The 17,983-nt window shown below is 40.5% G+C and overlaps 1 protein-coding gene across 4 annotated transcripts; it reads left to right on the top strand.

Annotated features, from left to right (window-relative positions):
* The first annotated feature begins 1,744 nt into the window (after window positions 1-1,744).
* Window positions 1,745-17,514, top strand: TMEM237 (transmembrane protein 237). 4 transcript variants are annotated; one of them, XM_056347941.1, is made up of 11 exons: window positions 1,745-2,500; window positions 3,284-4,849; window positions 6,433-6,546; window positions 6,909-7,023; window positions 7,762-7,922; window positions 8,519-8,642; window positions 9,664-9,855; window positions 10,801-10,874; window positions 11,361-11,454; window positions 12,684-12,805; window positions 14,701-17,514. In XM_056347941.1, exons 2-11 carry the CDS (start codon window positions 4,756-4,758, stop codon window positions 14,766-14,768), a joined length of 1,158 nt encoding a protein of 385 aa, XP_056203916.1. In that variant the 5' UTR covers window positions 1,745-2,500; window positions 3,284-4,755; the 3' UTR covers window positions 14,769-17,514. The 4 variants fall into 4 exon arrangements, with proteins under 4 accessions (XP_056203916.1, XP_056203918.1, XP_056203917.1 ...); XM_056347943.1 differs by having other exon boundaries at window positions 1,745-4,290; window positions 4,793-4,849; window positions 6,956-7,023; XM_056347942.1 differs by having other exon boundaries at window positions 1,745-4,849; window positions 6,956-7,023.
* The last annotated feature ends 469 nt before the right edge of the window (window positions 17,515-17,983 follow it).

The following is a 17,983-nucleotide window of genomic DNA, read 5'->3' as shown; positions in this document are numbered from 1 at the left end:
TTCAGTCAATATTCAGGCCACAGCATGTTCTTTCAGCATGCTGCCTTTGAGCAAAGGGTGCCGTTTATGGAAGTATTGGTTTGCTGCTTCTCCTGTTTAGCTTTTAAGACAGGGACAGAGTGGTATCACAATCAGAATTACTCTAGAAACCACAGTTGTCCTCACCGTACATCTAGCTTGTCTGTTCTTTTATTCCATCAACTCAGGCATGTAAAAGCTGACAGAATGTGGACTTGCTGAAGACGGAAGCCAGAAGTGCCTTTTCCTCTTGGTTTGCTCGACGGTAGCATGCTCTCCTCATCAAACAGTGCAGCGCTTGTAGTAAAGCGGTTCATTACTCTCTATCTAGCACTGCAGCTGTTGTGCTGCCTGAGGAACACAGTATTCTGTTGGCCTGCCTCACCTGAGGAAAATCAGCAAAAGCAGTTTAAGAAGTCTAGAATGTTGCAGCTACAGGTGTACCTGCTTGTTCTAGAGTCAGGCCCAGTACTCCTTGTTCAGAGGTAGGAGTGGGATGGCTGGAGTCCCAGTGCATCACTGGGCTGGGGTCGGTACGGGGGGGGGGGGGGGCGAGACTGGTGCTGGCTGGCTGGTCCTGCTGCTCTAACTCCTGCCTAGCCAGGCATTTTGTTTTCCTGCCTTTCAGGTGTTTGCTTACGGACGGCTCTGCTTGTGCTACTACAAAAGAAAGGTGCCCTTGTTGGAGTTGCATTTGCATCCTGTCCATCTGTGCTAGAATGGAATTTTATCACATTAGTTTTCCACTTTTTCCGTTCGCGGTGCAGCGCTTCCTTTGCCCAGTGAAGCAGAACACCAGCTAACGGGGGCTGGGCCTTCGCGCGGAAGGGGCAGGAGGGCCCGGGCCGGGCCCAGGCGCACTGCCGCAGCACGGGGCGGGGCGGAAGCGACCGCCGGCTCCTCCCGGCTCCTCCCGGCGGCGGCGGGCGCGGCATGGCGGCGCGGCGGGCGGGCCCCGGCGGGGTGAGGGCGCGGCGGGGCCGGGGCGGGCAGCTCTGCCCGCGGCGGGGGCCACCTCCGGGAGGCGGCGGGGCGAGGGCGGCGGGGCTGCAGCCCGGGGCGCCCGGCGGCGAGCACCGGCGGCGGCGGGAGCTCGGCCCGCCCCGGGGGTCGTTTCCGAAGAGGTGCAGCGGGGGCGACCCGGCGGCACGGCCCCCCCCCCACCCCGCTCGGTGGCGCGGCCCCGCCGCTGTGGCCGGCCGCGCGGTTGTGCTGGTCGCTGCGGGGGGCGGCAGCCGGCGCTTCCGCCGCGCCTTTGTGCTGTCGCTGCGTGCGCCGCCCGGGAAGCGCGTTCGCAAAGCGTTAAACGTCCCGGAGCCGGTGAAGCGCTCTGAGACCTTCGGGTCCGTGCGTGGCCGCCCCCCGGGGTGCCCGCGCTCGGGTGCCCGCGGCTCTCGCCCGCAGCTGGGGCGCGGCCCGGTGTCCGGCCCCGGCCGCCGGCGCGGGGCTTGGCCGAGCAGCGGCTGCCCGGGCTGGGGGTGCCGGGGCACGGGGCGCTCAGCGCTGCGCCTCTGGGTGCCCGAGCGTCCCCGGCAGCCTGTGCCCGCACTCGCGCGGGTTCCTGCAGCTCCGAGACGCTGGAAGCGGGCAGTAACGCGGGTGCGGGCGGTCGTGTGGCGGAGCTGAGCGCTTCCGTACCCGTGGGGCCGCCCAGCCTTCACTGCCGGCTTGCATGGGATTTCTTCTGGTGCAAGGAATAAAGGATACAAAACGATACAGAAATTAATTCACATTTCAGTTGCTTTATAGAAGGCAGCAAAATAGAGAGGTAGTGCAGAGCGCAGATGTACCACTGTGCAGGTAGCAAATGCTGTATAAAAGGTGGAAATTTTTTTGCCTTTTTTTTTAGTTTCTAGTTTTGGTTTTGTTGTTTGTGGGTTGGGTTTTTTGGTGTGGTTTTGTTTTTTTTTTAGTTTTTAGGGTTTTTTTTAGTTTTTTGACATACCAACCGTCCTAAACATTTGATAATTACTGCCACAAGAATGTCGGAAACAATAAGAGTAATGAGCTCTGAGCTTTATCAGCATTTGTTTTCCCTGCCGGTGCAGGGGAGCAGAGTGCCCCGTGGTGGCTGCTCCCTACCTGGGTGAGTGGCACTTGCTGCCAGTCTTCAGCATGGCCAAAATCCAAGTGAGAGGTTTGAGGCTTAATCCTGCAACGCTTCCTTGCAGGAGGTGGCTCATTCATTTTGGGTAAACAAACCTAAGTAGAAGTTCCTCGCTGGAACTGGTACCAGCATATGGAGTTACGGGGTTTCAGTACGAGGAGCCTTTGCTGCCATAGAATGAGCGGCTGTTGCTGCAAACTGGAGCGATGCTGGGCCCTAACCCAGGGGCAGGAAGGTTCACATCCAGCTAATCCTGGCTGCTGGAAGCTTATTTTTAGTTCAGAATTAGCTGAGGTTCAGCGTGAGGGAGTATAGACCGCTTCACAGTGCCTCTTTCAGGGAACACCTTCAAACGAAATGGGAAAGAAACAAGTGGTAAGTTTGTGGACGCTTGAGTCTTATCAGTCTTATAGCCTTTTTCATTGCTGCTATCAGCTGAATTTTTGGAACCCGGGAGATGTTTGTTCATGTATATTCTTTTGATATAATTACATAATAAAAAATCTGAAAGTAAGCCGCCTTCCTTTTTCTCCATAAGAGAAAGTACACGAGCTCAGTTTCAGGTTGTTAACAGGAGATACTTATTTTTAGATTTTAGTTGCGTTTGACTTCCTGGTAAATATTTTCAAAATTGTATAAAAGTTACTATTTTGTCGTATTTAAAAGTCTTTTTCATAAATGAGCTTCCTTTTATTGTTTTTCCTGTTGTTTTGAGTTTACAATTTCATTAATAGAAAATACTCTGCTCACACTGTATACTGTGCAAGTATTATGAACACATAAATTATTGCAGCATTTTGATATTTAAATAGGATGACTGCCAAACTTTCCAATGAAAGCAGTACCTTATATGGAAAGTGAAAATTTTTCAAGTGAAGTTGAAATGCAAGCTGTGCGTCACACACAGCTGTTAGGTATGTGTCCCTAACGCAGCATCGTCAGAACTCTGGTAAAAGTGTATTATTTCTGCGTCTTTTGCACATTACTTTTGCTTTTATTTTCTCCTTTTATTTCATCTCCATCAGGAGTCTTTAGCTATTTAAGAGGCATACAAAGCAAAACATACTTTGTGTGTTCTGACCGTATCTGAAAATAGCTGTTTTCTGAGAGGTGGTTTCACACCAGCAGAAGTTGACTTTTGTCTCTCTTGTCCTTCAGTGCCCACCTCGTGCCCTCCCTCCAGTGCCAAGGTAAAACCAGTTCATTTTGTGGAATTAATCATGGTTCTGTACTGCATGGTTTCTGTACTTTTAAAAGCAATGAAATTAAGAGAAATAAGTTTAATAAACATCTGAGTAGCCATAATAGCTTTAAAAATAATTGCTTTTCTTGCCAGTTTGTTGTCCCAGAACGCCTTACAAGGAATACAAAGCATTTTAAAGTTTTACAGAGGCTGAGAAATTTTACTGTGTTACTTCAGTTTTAATAGTCTTGAGAGATAAGCCCTTCAGAAAGTTTCAGACAAATAACTGTTCTAGTTTTGTTAACATCTACTGTGGTTTTGTTGATGCCCTTCTTTTGAATCTCTTCTGTCTCTTTTTGTTTTGTTTCATGTCCCTTATTTTATTTGACTCAAATCCTTCAGAACAGGAATTTCTGAAACTAGACTAGTTATTCTTGAATTATGGGTATAGGTGTCTACTAGTTTGACATAGTGAAAGGAAAAAATTGGGGGTTTTTTGGGTGTGGAAGGAAAGGCAACAGTATAGTTTTTATGACATAGTACTTCAGAATTAATGCAAAGTAAGTGTTTCCTAAGAGCAAATGTGATGCTTGTGACTGACAACATACAAAGATAGTGTCTTTTTAGTAATGTGTGTGCTCAAATGTTTCATAACTTTTGTTGGTTTGTTACATATCAGGCAGTAAGACAAGTTTTAATTAGCCAGGTGATTAAAGCTTTAAATCTGATCCACAGCTAGCCAATCAAGAAAGGTAGTCATACAAAGCATTGAGTCTTAATGATTTATTCATACCCTGAAGTTACACACAACTGCTCATAAAGAGAAGTAGGAGTAGGGATAAGAAAATTAATCACAAAAGCAGCAGTGTGAATTTTGCCATTGTGAATGGTAATTGATTCAAAATTTACTTTCTTCTTATCTTTGTTCCTTTCACACTGCTCTTCAACACCTTTTCTCCTTAAATGTGAAGTGGAAACCAAGGTGAGTTATTCTGGCATTAAAGAGAATTTTAAACAGTGGTAGTTCCTTTTGGTGTCACTTCATCCTGTCTTTAAAGAAAGAGCCTTATACTTTTCCTAAATGCAGGCTGATTATTTAAACTGCATGGATACCTGTGCTGCCATTGCTGGAACCGTCTGTTGCCTTTGTTCTTTTTACTGTTTGCTATTTCCATACTGAATCAACGTAACTGAAAAGTCACTGTGCTCTAAATAAAAGTTTATTCTTCAGAGCATTATTCAGGGCATTTTAGTTCTTCACTTAACACGCATGCATGTGCATATTACTTATCCTGTTCTGCCATCTTACGTACTCCTTCTGCTTGTGTGAACTGGTGAATTGTCATCTTACCTGTAAAAGGTGAAGGATGTCTTCACTTGTAAAAAGGAGTCCCGTTCTTAACTAGCAATAGAATGGCTGTTAAGAAAAGGGAATGGAGGTTTCTGCATGCTGTGCACCTATACGTCTGTTCTGTGTTCTTCAGATGAAATCCCACTCAGTCGTCCCAAAAAAAGGAAACCCAAAGGGAAGACTCCATTAGGTAAGGTCCTGCCAAGACTGAAAATTGTGTTTGTAATCCTGGGTGTGCTCTATTTTTGAGTAGCATTCTCAGCTAATTTATTAGCATTTATTTTATACTGAATAATTGCAATCTTTTTTCCCAAAGCGGTGTCATTTTATGACAAGTCTGTAATGCTAACTGAAGTAACTTGTTTCATTCTCTGCTCCTTCTCACTAGATCCATTCCTGGTACTGCTAATACAGCATTTCTTGATACCGAACTGAAAAAGTTCCTGTATTCCTGCTGGTTTTTCCTTTCTAAAATTTTTGGGTACTTCATTAAAGTTATTTCCAGCTGTAAGCTGTTTGTTACTTTGAGTGTGTTAAGTACGTGAATTTTGAATGACCTAAGATAAAACTCATTTAACAAATTGGCTCAATTTCAGTCCTTGGCCAAATAAAGTCACAAGTTGATCATTCCATTATCATCAACGAGTTAAAAGCCTAAAAGTTGACTAGCACCAGAGCTTTGTATTTTTACAAGTGGGTTTGCAGAACAAACATGCCATTTTAAGCAAGATTACAAGTGATCTATTTTAATAAAGCAGAATGTGTTGATAGGATTTAGTGGATTTCTGTAAACCAGTTGATTTGGGTCCATATGATGGTTTGATGAGTAAACCTTTATTTGCTTAAAAGAGCATACAATTGACAGCTCACTGGAAGACCTTTAAATGCAACAAGTAGCCCTGTTGCTAGCAAGGTTTCCCAAAGATTAAGTTTTGTTTACTGTTGTTTTCGTTGAGCTGAATGATGGTGCAATGTACCTCTTAGCTTTGGCCATTACTTTGCTAGTTAATTTTGTATTTTAGCACAGCAGAGCTTTATAAAAGGTGGGAGAACCTGTGCTTGAGGTGAAAACAAAGATAGATTCAGTTGGTATCATAAAAGTAGTACTTCAAATAGCTATAAAAAGGCAGATGTGATGTAAAATGGAGAAGTAATTTTGTCTTTCTGCTTGCTAGAATATTTGATTAATTCATATTAACTCTCACAGAAATGTGGTTCCTCCAAAGCATAGTAATTCATCTCGCAGACTGGAGTAAACATCCTTCAGTGCTGATTTTTTTTCTGCTCCTCCTTTATTCTTGTGTATGTTTATCATTTAAATTTCCCTTTGGTATGATGCTTTTTTGCTTTAGCATGCATCTGTGTGAATCAGCTTATGACAAACTGCAAATTTTTTCTTGTCCCTTGCATTATAATCTTTGCACATAGAAAGGAAAAACAGAGAGGTGTAATTCTTTCCTGTGGTAGATTTTTTCCAGTCAGTCCTCTGTTGTATGCCCAAATGGGAAATGTGCTACTTCTTGGATACTTGGATTTTTTCCTGGGCATGAAACTTTCAGGGTGAAAGGAGGGTTGTCAGCTATAACTTTTATATATTCTTACTTAGCACATTTGTTTCCCACCTCTTGTATTTCCTACCCAATACATTTTCATCTCAGCTGTAAGCTGGGCAAATACAGATGTTCTGTGCAATGTAGCAAAAGGCAGCTTTTTCTTGCCTGCTTCTCAGCAGCTCTAAATTAAGGTGGCTGGATCTTTTCGTCTGGTTTTCAGATGGCATCGTCCAAGCAGCAGTTCGTCGACAGTCTGAAAGCAGTGAGCCCCTAACTCCTGAACCTCATGATGTCCCTCCTCAGCGGAAACGCAAGAAGAAGAAAGTACCCACTGGTATGTGAAATAATTGTAGATAGGAATGAGCTGAGTAAAACTTGGTAACAAATATGATTGGCCAACTTGTATTTTGGCTTAAAACATTTAATGTGCTTTTGTACTTAAAACAGCTGAAAGTAATCTTTGACGGAATGCTAGCTCAGGGTTTCAGCTTCTGATTTCAGATTCCACAGGGTACAAATCCTCATGAAAATAATGGCAGTACAGTTTTGGAAGTGATAAGTTTGATCATTCAAATCTCAGAAGATCATAACTTTTTTGCCACTGTTTATATAATAGTTATTTATGTGTTTAAGTGAATGTATTTCCATTTTTACGAAAGCTGTGAAACTTTCATGTGGTTTATTTTAAATCTTCAGATTCTGAGACTTCTTTTACCGAGCAAAATGTTGCATCCCTATTTCAGAATGGAAGTGGCATGGATGTCCCTGAAGCTGAAGAAACAGTGATCCGCAAACAGAGAAAAAGAGCAAAGTAAGACAAAACTAGTATAGCTCGTAATTTGGAATAACTATGATGGTTAATGTGGCTGAGTAGTATTTTACATCATCATGTTACACAGCTGTAAAATCCTGAAGGTCATGCTATCATTCAGCCTGTGCAATAAATAGTATGCGTGCAGTTCTTTCCAGGATTAAAATCTAACTTTCTTCCCTTGTTTGTTTTTTTAAATACCTGGATGCACTACAGTTCTGAGTGCATTTACGTGAGCCTAGCATTTCAGCCACATACCTAAAGAAATTAGAAAGTATAACTGCTTTCTTTCATTTTACTGTACTTTTCTTAATTTTATGAGAAACTAAACTGCTTTCTCATCCTTTTTATTTGCCTTTTCTCCAAGAGCTATGCCTTTAAATCATTTTAGTCACCTTTTTTCCAAAAGCATCCACTTTCTTGGCCTTGTATTTAGTTGGTATATTTTTTTCCTAATTGTTAATCTCTTCATATGTATTTCTTCCCACCTTATTGTTTTGACACAGGGCAGAATTTAGAGAGAAAAAACCCAAAATCAAGGACTAGCTTCGTGGTTCTAGTTAACTAACTGCATTAGAGTTTTAGTCCTTAAAATTATAAATGGGGGTAATGTTACAGATAGTAGCTTGATCAGTTCTTATCAGTGAAACTAGACGTGTTAAATTTTCATAGGAGCCTTCAGGTTTTACGTTCTATTTCCTATTCTTTCTCTGCCCCATTGTATGTTCTGTGCAATAGGAAGCCTCGGCCAGCTGAAACACACAGTTCCAACGACCTGGAAGTGGAGGAGGAAGACATCATTGAAGATGAGCACAGAAAGAGCCCAGATCAGCAGCCTGTGTTTGCTGCTCCCACTGGAATTAGCCAGCCTGTTAGCAAAGTATTTGTTGAAAAAAATCGTAAGTACCTCTTGTGGTTTAAGTAATGTAAGGACATTCTTGCAATTAAAGGAACCATTATTGTGTTTAACATCTAAATACTGCAATATTGGGAAAAAATCTTTAAAAAATAAATTTTCCAGAACAAAAATAATTTGGAAATAAATATACATAATCATTTTTTGCTGTGGTAGAACTTATAGTTGAATTTTTTAATTTCATGATCTGGGTGAAAAAGCCTGTTTGATGGTACCTAGCTGAGCTTATTTGACCTAATACTGTCACAGTGCCTGGAGAAGAAAGTATCATTTACTAGATTGCAAAAAGTGGAAGGTTTTTTTTGTTTGGTTTGAGTTTTTATTGGTACCAGGGGACACTGAGTAATCACCCAAAGTGCTTTGCACATTCTTAAATCTATAGTCTGACCCACAAGGACGCTTCCACACTGAGATTCATCCTGGCATGAATGTAAACTGTCAAAGAGCAGGATGTGGGGAGAAGAAATTTTCTGATGGAATTTCTGATGCTTACGGCTTTTTACCACTGATAAGTATTGATGTAGAAAATGTGATGGAAGGTAACAGTACTCTCTAAATCTGATTTCCTCATCCTGACAGGTCGTTTTCAGGCAGCTGACCGTGCAGAATTGATTAAAACCACTGAAAATATCAATGTACTTATGGATGTGAAGGCTTCATGGACTACCAGAGATGTCGCCCTCTCAGTGCACCGAAGTTTCAGGTGAAAGATAAATGTTTTTATGTAAATAAGCAAAAATCAGCACTGATTATTTGTGTGGATTTTTTCCCTTCTCCCTGAAAGTTAGCACCTTTTCTCTGTCATTGTGATGCATCTGTGTCTTTTGGATATTCCTAGTAAATGATGGTTCAGGATGCGACAGGTATAAAGTTTCTTAGTCCTCTAAATTTTGGTATTTGTTGTCAAGAATATCTATTGCTAGTCTAGACATCACATGTGAACTGCCACTTATAAAAAGAATAACTAAGGAAGTCCTACTGCAAAGATTCAAACACCATCTGAATAGCAAGATATTGATCTGATAAGAAAAGTATTGGAGATCTACAGAAAAAATGTGTTAAAAAATGAGATTCACCCATCAGCTGTATGACCAGCATAAAAATACCTGAATTCAGATAGGGCTCAAAGAAAGATCCTGGTTGGTGAAAAAGAAGGAGTGAAATTGGACTGGGGCATAAGGCTGCATGCACATCATAGCAAAAAAATATTTTATTTTTTTTAATATGTGGGCGTGTTGTGGTACAGAACGGGAAGATAACAGCCATTTTATTCTCTGATGTGTTTTTTCTGGAAGCCTGCACTTCCTTCTCAAGCTTTTTCCTTAGCAAGGAAGATAATGAAAAGACTGACTTGAGGACAAGTTTAAGAGCATTGTGTTAAGTTTAAGGAGCACAGTGGTCTTGGGAAGCTGCAGGCAGTGGGTAAGAGTGTTCTATTCCTGCACCAGTAGCAAAGTGAAGTAGTCATAGGATCAGGCACAGTGTCTAGGTTTTCCTTGTTAAATGCTCAGGTTCTAGTGCAATCTGCTAAGGGAGGAAGCAGAAGTCCTGTTGCTTAGAATTCTTAAAACTAGATCAGGAAAAGCATGTGGAAACAATCTGTGAAAGACTGGCATCCTGTCATGGTGGCAGGGTTGAACAGATGGATTCATAGGCCTTTTGTATCTGTAGTTCTTCGTTAATTGAAGATGTTAAACTTGTCTAATGTTCTTTCCTCCATTCAGATTGATGGGACTTTTTACCCATGGCTTCCTTGCTGGGTATGCTGTATGGAACATCATTGTTATCTACATTTTGGCAGGAAGTCAACTTTCCACAATTTCTAACCTGCTCGAGCAGTATAAGACACTAGCATACCCAGCTCAAAGTTTGTTCTATTTGTTGCTGTCTATCAGTACAGTCTCAGCCTTTGACAGGTAAAATATGTTTATATTTTAAAGGTTTATGTAATTTGTGTGCAATATGTTCCTTTCTCCTTCCTGTGGCACATTTTGATCTGCTGTTGATGATTTAATGTGATGTACTTAAAGAATGATTTTACACGTGACTGGCTATACAGATAAAGGGTGTATTTGTGCATCTGGACCTTTGTTACTCATTCTGTCCATTGCCTGCTTCAATGTGCTGGTACTGTTTGTGTGATCGTGGAGTGAGGTGAACCAGGTGGAAGAGCTGACCTGGGATTTTGTTTGGGGAGAGGAGTGGAGAACAACTACTGTTTGTATTGTTACTTTTCATGTGAATCCATTCCCTAGTCAGGTTTGCACCGTAGCTGTATAAACAGTTTTCCTGGCTTAGCTGGGGTTTCTGCATTACAGCTTATGGGTGGGGAAATGAACAGAAAGAGGAGCAAAAAAGATCATAAACAAGTAGATTTATCAAAGTTATAAATGCTTCTTTTAGTTACAGATAGTTTCTATGGCAGCATGATAAGCCAGGAGAGGAGTTAGTGCTATGGAAGAAATTGTGACTCCTCCCAGGGAGGAGGCCTGAGTTATTCTTAATTGCCTCTGTGCTGGTGTAGGCTATATGAGCAGTTATTTTAGCATAACTCGGTTGGTGGCGAATGAATAAATGGTAAGGATTAGAGAGGGGATAGGCTTCTCCACATCCTCCCTGTTCTAGAAAGGACTGCAGTGTGAAAGCTACAAACCTCATGGAACACCCTCCTTAGTTTCAATCTTTCTTGAATTTGCATAAGGACCATTGTCATTTGTGTGGGATATAGGTGTGTATTAAAGCACTGTAGCAGAGGCAGAAAAAAGGTATCTTGCAAAAAGTAAAAGAGCAACAGAATACTGTTAGAGGAACAATATTATTATTTTACTGGCTGTGTTAATGACCCTTGGTTTTGTTACCAGGATTGATTTGGCAAAAGCATCAGTTGCACTGAGGGGCTTTCTTACCCTAGACCCAGCAGCAGTAGCCTCTTTCTGTAAGTATTTTGAAGCCGAGAGGAAGTTGTCCAGAAAAGACAGTAAATGGAAAAATCCTACATACTGTTTTCAGTGAAGTCTTCCTCTGTGGTTATTTTCTGCTTAAGTGACTTCCTTGGTAGTTAAAAATAGCATTCAAAGGCTCTGAACACTCTGCTACATAATTTTTTAAAGCATTTGCAACAATAGCATTATCAGGGCTGTTAGTGAGATAGTTCTTTTCCCACTTCTGAATACAGAACAAAGACCTGGCAAAAACTGGAATCACAAGATGCCACCTTTGACGTAGCTGATAGGTTGCAAAAGTGCAGAAACCAGATTTTGATGGGTCAAGGAAATGTTGAAGAAGAGAGAATGAATTAAAAGGTGGCTATCATTGGAAGCAGTGGAGTGAAAGGGAAGAAAATGTAGTGATAATTACCATGTAATGATGAGACAGCATTTTGGGGGGTTATATCTGACACTACTAATTCCATTTCTTCCAGTGTACTTTGCTGCTCTTATTTTATCCTTAAGCCAGCAGATGACATGTGACAGAATTAACCTCTACACACCACCTTCGGAAAACGGCAGCATCTGGTAGGAAACTTAAGAAATCACTTCTGTAAATTTTAACATAGCTCACTTAAGAACCTTAGTCAAACTGATAGATTGAAACGGTTATACAACATACATAAGAAAGTATTAATGAAGGATTTAGTTACTAAACCTGCCTTTGTCTGAGCTTGTCCTGAATCTTTGATAAATTTCACTGCAAAAATGAGAACTCAGTGATGGGTATGGTCATGTTGGTTGTAAATCCATTATACCTCAAACAAGAGCCTGTTGGAACGATGCTGCAAATGTCATCTGGCAGGAACCATAATCTTTTTCTGGAGAAAGGAGACCCTCCTGAGGTAACACTTTTGTGTTGAAGGGCAGGACATTCTGTAGAGAGTCAACACTGTTTCTGAAGGAGATAGTCTATTCTGTCCAAGAAATGCATGTCATGGTACTATGAAAGTAAGTCTGCCATAGGATGCATGGGCTTAGCAGACACAGCTGGCATTAAATATGAAGCATTGTTTCATGCTAAGAGATCCCATCCAACACGTGCTTTCTGAAGTAGGTATTTAATGGTCTTAAACTGTAGTAGCACGAGTTTTTAAAACAGACCAGGAGAAGTAGAATAAAAACATTTACATGAAAATTTGCTGGTTTGGGCAGTTAAATTATTCTTCTTTTTTTTAAGGGCTTCTATAAATGTTTGTTGTTTATTAAAAAGCCTGGATTCTAGTAACAACACCACAACCTGCTGCTGTTATGACAGTAAGAAAAGCATCAGCAAACTTAAATCATAACTTTGTTAAAGTCCTATCTCATCCACTCCACAGCATCTGTACATAAGTCCTTGTATTGGCTTCCAGACACTTTACTAACTTGCTGTTCACTTGCCTTGCTGTTTCATGTGGAAGTGCTTAAAAATAAGAATGACTGACGACATTGTGCGGTGTCTTTCACCACAGTAAAATTTGAACATGCATTTTGATTTTTATTTTCTGTCTCTTGGCCAAGAAAAGGACTTTGCTGTTGAAATCTACAAGTGGACATTCTCTATGAGATAATGATGTTTCTTAGCTGAGTTGCTGTCTTGGGTAGTCACTGTCTTTACCAGGCCCTTGCAATACAAGACCATGAGGAAAGTACAAGTAGTTCTGTTTTCATATCTGGCTTAGCAAGCTTGTTTTTATGATACTCTGTTGAAATTCTTATTGTAACCTGTATGTGCCAGCGAACCTCTGACTGATGGGTTGATGTGCTTTTCCCAGGGTGGCAGGTACAGAGGAAGAAATTGTTCATCCATGGGTTGTGGTGAATCTTGTAGTGTCTATTCTAGTTGGGACAAGTTGGATCTTCTTGTCTTACCGACCAGAGCTAGACCACAGTGAAGGTAGGAAACATTAATAGGCAAAATGTTGTTTGTTCAGGCTTTTATTTGCTGTGCTTTGCATTTGGTGTTCAAGACTAGTCCTGAGAAATTTTGTGGCTGAGGAAAAACAAGCATCTCCTAGCAACTTTCCAGAGCAAGTGCTTCTTAGGATGCTGGTGTCTGTGTTTAGTTTTATAAAGAAAAAACAGTAATTTAAAAAGGAAATAAAAGCCACCTTTGTCCTGGCTGAAGCAATGAGAATTCTGAAACCTGAAAGAGCATGTGTCTCTTTTTCCATGAAGGGAAAAGTAATGTTTACTTCAACAGTATTTTAAATATTTGAAATGTATTTATGCTGCCTGTGTTTTAGAAAATTCCCTAGTTTTATTAATGTTCCTTTTGCAAATGCTGAATGTGTTTTGAGCTCAATGTTATTTTTAATAGAACACTGCAATAGTTTTGGGAACTCCTGAGCTTTGAAAAGTCAGATTTGTGCCTGCAGAACAGGACTTTAAATGAGTACTGCTTGTGTTGATCGGGGCTGGAGGAGGGAGGAAGCAAATTGTCCCTTCTCTTAGAAGAAGCTTTGCCTAGAGACTAGGCCCTCTTCCTTTTGTTGTTCTAACTGGGATCCAAAAGCTTTTCTGTCAAGTGCATGCAACCTGTGACTAGAAAGTATACTGTACATAAAAATCCTAAGTTTCAACTTACAAGTCAACAGGTATCCAAAAAGTGTCATGAGTTGAAGCACAGATTTGTGTTTGGGAGTTTCTAGAAGATTCAACATGCTGCTTCAGATTACTTTAGAATTTTAATGTACAGATTTCTGCATTTCAGCTGGCTCCAGATACTCTGCTTATTTCTAATAACTCACTCAATGAGTTAAAAAACCAAACAGCTAGGTGGCACCTTTTACAGTCTTTGACAGTAAAATTTATAGTAGATGTTTTAATTGTATTTAAAACCCATTTTTAAAATAATAAAGACTTACTCAGGGAAGCCAGTGTCAGGATCTAACTCAGGTTTTGATGAGCTTTTTTGATATATACATATGCCTACTAAGATTAGAAAACCTGCTTCAGAAATTTCAAGAGAAAAATTCTGTTAGGACTTACCCAAATAGTAGAGAAAGTTTAGTCTACTAAGGATGAGGTAGCAAAAACACATCAGTCTCAAACTTGAGGGGATAAACTACATCATTGCTTGTACAGATTGTGTAACTTTTACCATGTTGACAAGTTGTTGGCAAACACAGCCTGGTCTATATACTGAATATGCTGTTAGCAAGACAGAAAGTACACCTATGCTGAGGGTGCAGTATAGATATGCAAAGGAACCCAGATACGAGAAACCGTACCCTCAGCAGCACAGAGCTCCACAGGGGCTACCTCATCACCTGCTTAGTGTGCATCTCCAAATTTCTCTGCAAGGAGCTCTTCACAGCAGATGTTAGGCTGTCTCCTGTGCCTGAGCTGCCAAGGAGAGACAGCTAGCTGTGAGCAGTATTGTTCATGATATGCCAGGTTCTAGTGTTGCTAACTTAACGCCGTGACACATATAGCAGATATATCAGTAAATGAACAAGTCTCTGAACTGAAAACTTCCTCCTTGAGTCTGACACTGTCAAAACTTTAACAATCCCACAATCTACTTTAGAGTTCTGTTTCAGTGTGCCAGTTGAGTGCAGGATGATATCACATATGATCAGCTGCTAACATCATTGCTAATTCTGTTCATTTGGGGGGCAACAATACTTGTCTAATGACAGTGGTGGCTCTTGCCATTGCTGAGTTGTTGATGCTGTGGCTGGTAAGAAAAGCAAGAGACTTGGGGGAATGCAGGGCATTTTTCAGGAATAATGAAATTGTATTCAGGTGAAACTTTTTAAAAGAAAACTTAATTCTTTTATCTTTTAGAACTGATGTTTCATGCTGAAATTGAGGAATTTCCCCAGGGAGAGACCTTACCCAGAGTCCAGCCATAGTGTGGAACAAGCATCTGCAAATACTGTAGCTGTGACTGATGGCTCAACGTTGTGTATTATAGCCATGTATTATAACTTTCATAAAGAAAAAAATGTATTTTTATAATGTATATATTTTATTTTAATCTTTTTATGTATGCTACAATTTCCAAATGTGATTGAAAACTTCTATACATTTGCTTTTTATTTTACAAAGTAGATTAGTGAATAAAGTCAAGTTGGTTTTATAACTATTGCTACCTGTATAGCCAAAGGAACTAGACAGATGCAGAAGATCAGGTATTTGGTACTTTTCTGACTGCAGTCTCACAACAGTCTGCTTTTGTTACTAATGCCAATAGCAGTTGGCTTACTTGATTTGGTTAAATATTCTCTGGAGATTAAAAAAAAACTTAGGAAGAAAGTAGTCTAAGGAAGATTATAACAACACAGAGTTAGGAAACATAAAACCCCAAAAAGTTAGTAAGCTTAAAATAATCTGGATTTAGTTGTTTTAAAAAGTATTTGCTAGAATAAGGGATTGGAGTCTCAGGGATTTTGTTTAGTAATTCCTTAAAAGAGGACACTTTATTTTTCTTCATCTTCATTTAGTTGTCTTGACAAAGGTATTGATAACAAGTTATTTCAAGTTGATGTAGATACAGGAAAGAGAAGTTTTAATGTTGCAACAGTTTGGTCATTTAATGAATACCTAAATACATCTTTTGGTCAAGCAGGGTGTTTTTGGGTTGCCAACAGGATATATATACGTCCTGTAATATCTTGACAGTCAGGATGCTTAACTATTACAAAGCCATGCACAGAACTAGTGTTCTGATTTGTCCTTACCCTGTATGGCAAGAGCTACAGTGTTATTCACTGCTCTTTCTAAAGAAACTTGAATTTCACAGATATTAAAAATGTTCCTACTTCTATCTGTTTTGAGGGAGATTGATATCCCCCCAAAGGATGTTTGTTGTTTTGTGTTAGGATGGAATGGGAAACTTCTTCCTAAAACTTAAAAGAAACTTAGAACACTTACTAAAGCAAAACAAAAACTCTGCAGCAACCCACCTTCTGTGTAGTGATGTAGTAATAATAGTGGCAGTTGGTGGGTTTTGGTGATGATAGTGAACATTATTCTTCTTTTACATTAACATGGCAAAATGAAAGCACTGCAGGTGTGAATAAATATAGACGTACTGCAGGATGAAACAGTCTCCTTATTAGACATCGGCAAGAGCTAGTTTGAAATCCATTTATCAAGGAAGTATCACTTAAAAGCCTCAAGCCTATTTGTATATTTTAATACTTACTGACTTTGCATTGTTTTATTTTATGTGTGTGTCTTAAGTGCGGTTGTAAAGGGTGTGCAGTTGTCAAAGTTCCCTGGAGAGTAGTGAAGAGCAGCCAGATAAAAAGACTTGAAGGGGTTTGATGAAGAGCCAGTAACTTTCTATGCTGTTACCTGAGTTGCTTTAAAACAAGGATGGGAAAATGAACAATTAGTGCTGCTGCTGCTCTGTTGAGGACTTGAGTTCTGTCGTGCTCATCTGGCAGAGTTAAGTAATTCAGAAATTCAGTGTTTATGACATTTTTTTGAGTGCTGTGGTAATCTTGAGGAAAAGACATCCAACCTCCAATCAAAAAAAAAAAAATTCTACCAGAATTAAAAGATGTTCCACAGCTGCTGGCTGCATTCTGGGGCATTCACTTCGTTGTGGGAAGCCATTAATCTTTTCTGTAAATTGTAATGGTTCTTATGTATGTACTTTTGTAAAACTAGAGCTAAATTTTGGCTGGCACTGCGTTGTACATTAACGTGGAGAGATTCAGGGTGCTGCTCCCCTTCAGTGTTGCACTGGAGGTTGTCACGATTTGGCTGTAGGAGATGGGGGATGAAGCACTACTTAAGTGTTCCCATGTAGATTGCCATCACATTTTCTCCAGATGTGTGTTTGGTTTACAGAATTGTTGAGTGGAAGATGAAATCAATAATGGCTTCTTTTTGCTGCTTGACATTTCTGCCATTTTGGCATGGCAAGAAACAAAATTTTGCCCATAAAGTACTGAGCTCAGGCAAAACTGTTCTAAGGCATCACGTCAGTCAGTACAGGAAAAACCTGAATAACATCATTGCTTTATTTCTGACATTGCTAAGAATTGGCATTCCAAGTATCCCTTGGACAAAGTGCTGCTAGCCAAGAGCCAGATTCGTTTTCATTGTGAAATACAGTAGTTTGTTTGGATGGTTGAGCAGGGATTAAGTTAATGAACTTAATGGGATCTATATTTCAAAGCAGGCTTACCTTTCCACTGTATCTTTTTGGGAGAGTCCAAGTATATGCATATTTAAATTAATGAGGTTTGAGGTTGCCATTTAAAGTCACACTTGATAAACAATTTGATGGCTAGTTATCAGTTTCACAAAGTACTTTTAATGCCATTAAACCTCACAATATGAGTTTAACTGAACTTTTTTGTTTTGTTACTTGGAAAGTTTTAGAATGAGTTTACAAAATAGATGTTTAATTACAAAACATGCAATATCTGTAGAAGCCTTAACTGAAATGCCTTTGTGCGTTTCCATACCATTGGTTTTAATGCACTATTTTTGTGTTAATGAAAAAATGGCAAAGATGTTCGTGCCAATTTCTTGTTTATGTATGAAACAAACAACTGCTCTAGTTAGAAACAATTGTACTATGTTGTCCTGTTTCCAAATGATTAGTCTGTTTAAAATAAATGTCTCTCTTTTTTTTCCCCAGTGCTAATGCGATGTATGCTATACAAGCATGTGAACAGTTGATTGTGGGAAAACATGTTTTCTTTATTTTTGGCAGTGTTGTAAATAATGGCTTTGCTTTCTCTCCGTCAGATTCCTGCTGCTGGACTGGTCCTTTACGCCATCAGAATACCATAAACTCCTGAAAACTAGGAAGTGTATTTCATCAGTTAACGGCGTTTATTTAGCCTAAAAAGAATATTGAGGGGAATGCGATTGCTGTCTAACCACCGAATGGGTGATGACAAGGGCAAGAGTCAGAGGGTTATCAGGCTGTGCGGTGGTGGGATGGGTGGGAAGGCGGCACTGGGCACTGCTGGCAGCTCCAGTTTGACAGTGGGCTGAGCTGGGCGGGGGGCGCAGGGGCTGCAGCCTGGGCGGGGGCTGGACCCACCGCACCTCCAGAACCCCTTCGGTGCTGAACTGTGCTTATTTTCCTTCTTGGCAGTCA

The sequence above is a fragment of the Falco biarmicus genome, chromosome 8, assembly GCF_023638135.1.
Source record: "Falco biarmicus isolate bFalBia1 chromosome 8, bFalBia1.pri, whole genome shotgun sequence".
NCBI lineage: Eukaryota > Metazoa > Chordata > Aves > Falconiformes > Falconidae > Falco > Falco biarmicus.
Note: the sequence above shows the minus strand (reverse complement) of the source record. Positions and strands in the feature narration are given on the sequence as shown.

Bases quoted from the DNA above. Each gene is read 5' to 3' on its own strand.
- TMEM237 (XM_056347941.1), top strand. From the start codon at position 4,756: ATGCTGTGCACCTATACGTCTGTTCTGTGTTCTTCAGATGAAATCCCA. The intron at 7,024-7,761 runs GTAAGACAAAAC...TCTGTGCAATAG, and splicing joins AAACAGAGAAAAAGAGCAAA to GAAGCCTCGGCCAGCTGAAA. The intron at 8,643-9,663 runs GTGAAAGATAAA...TCCTCCATTCAG, and splicing joins TCAGTGCACCGAAGTTTCAG to ATTGATGGGACTTTTTACCC.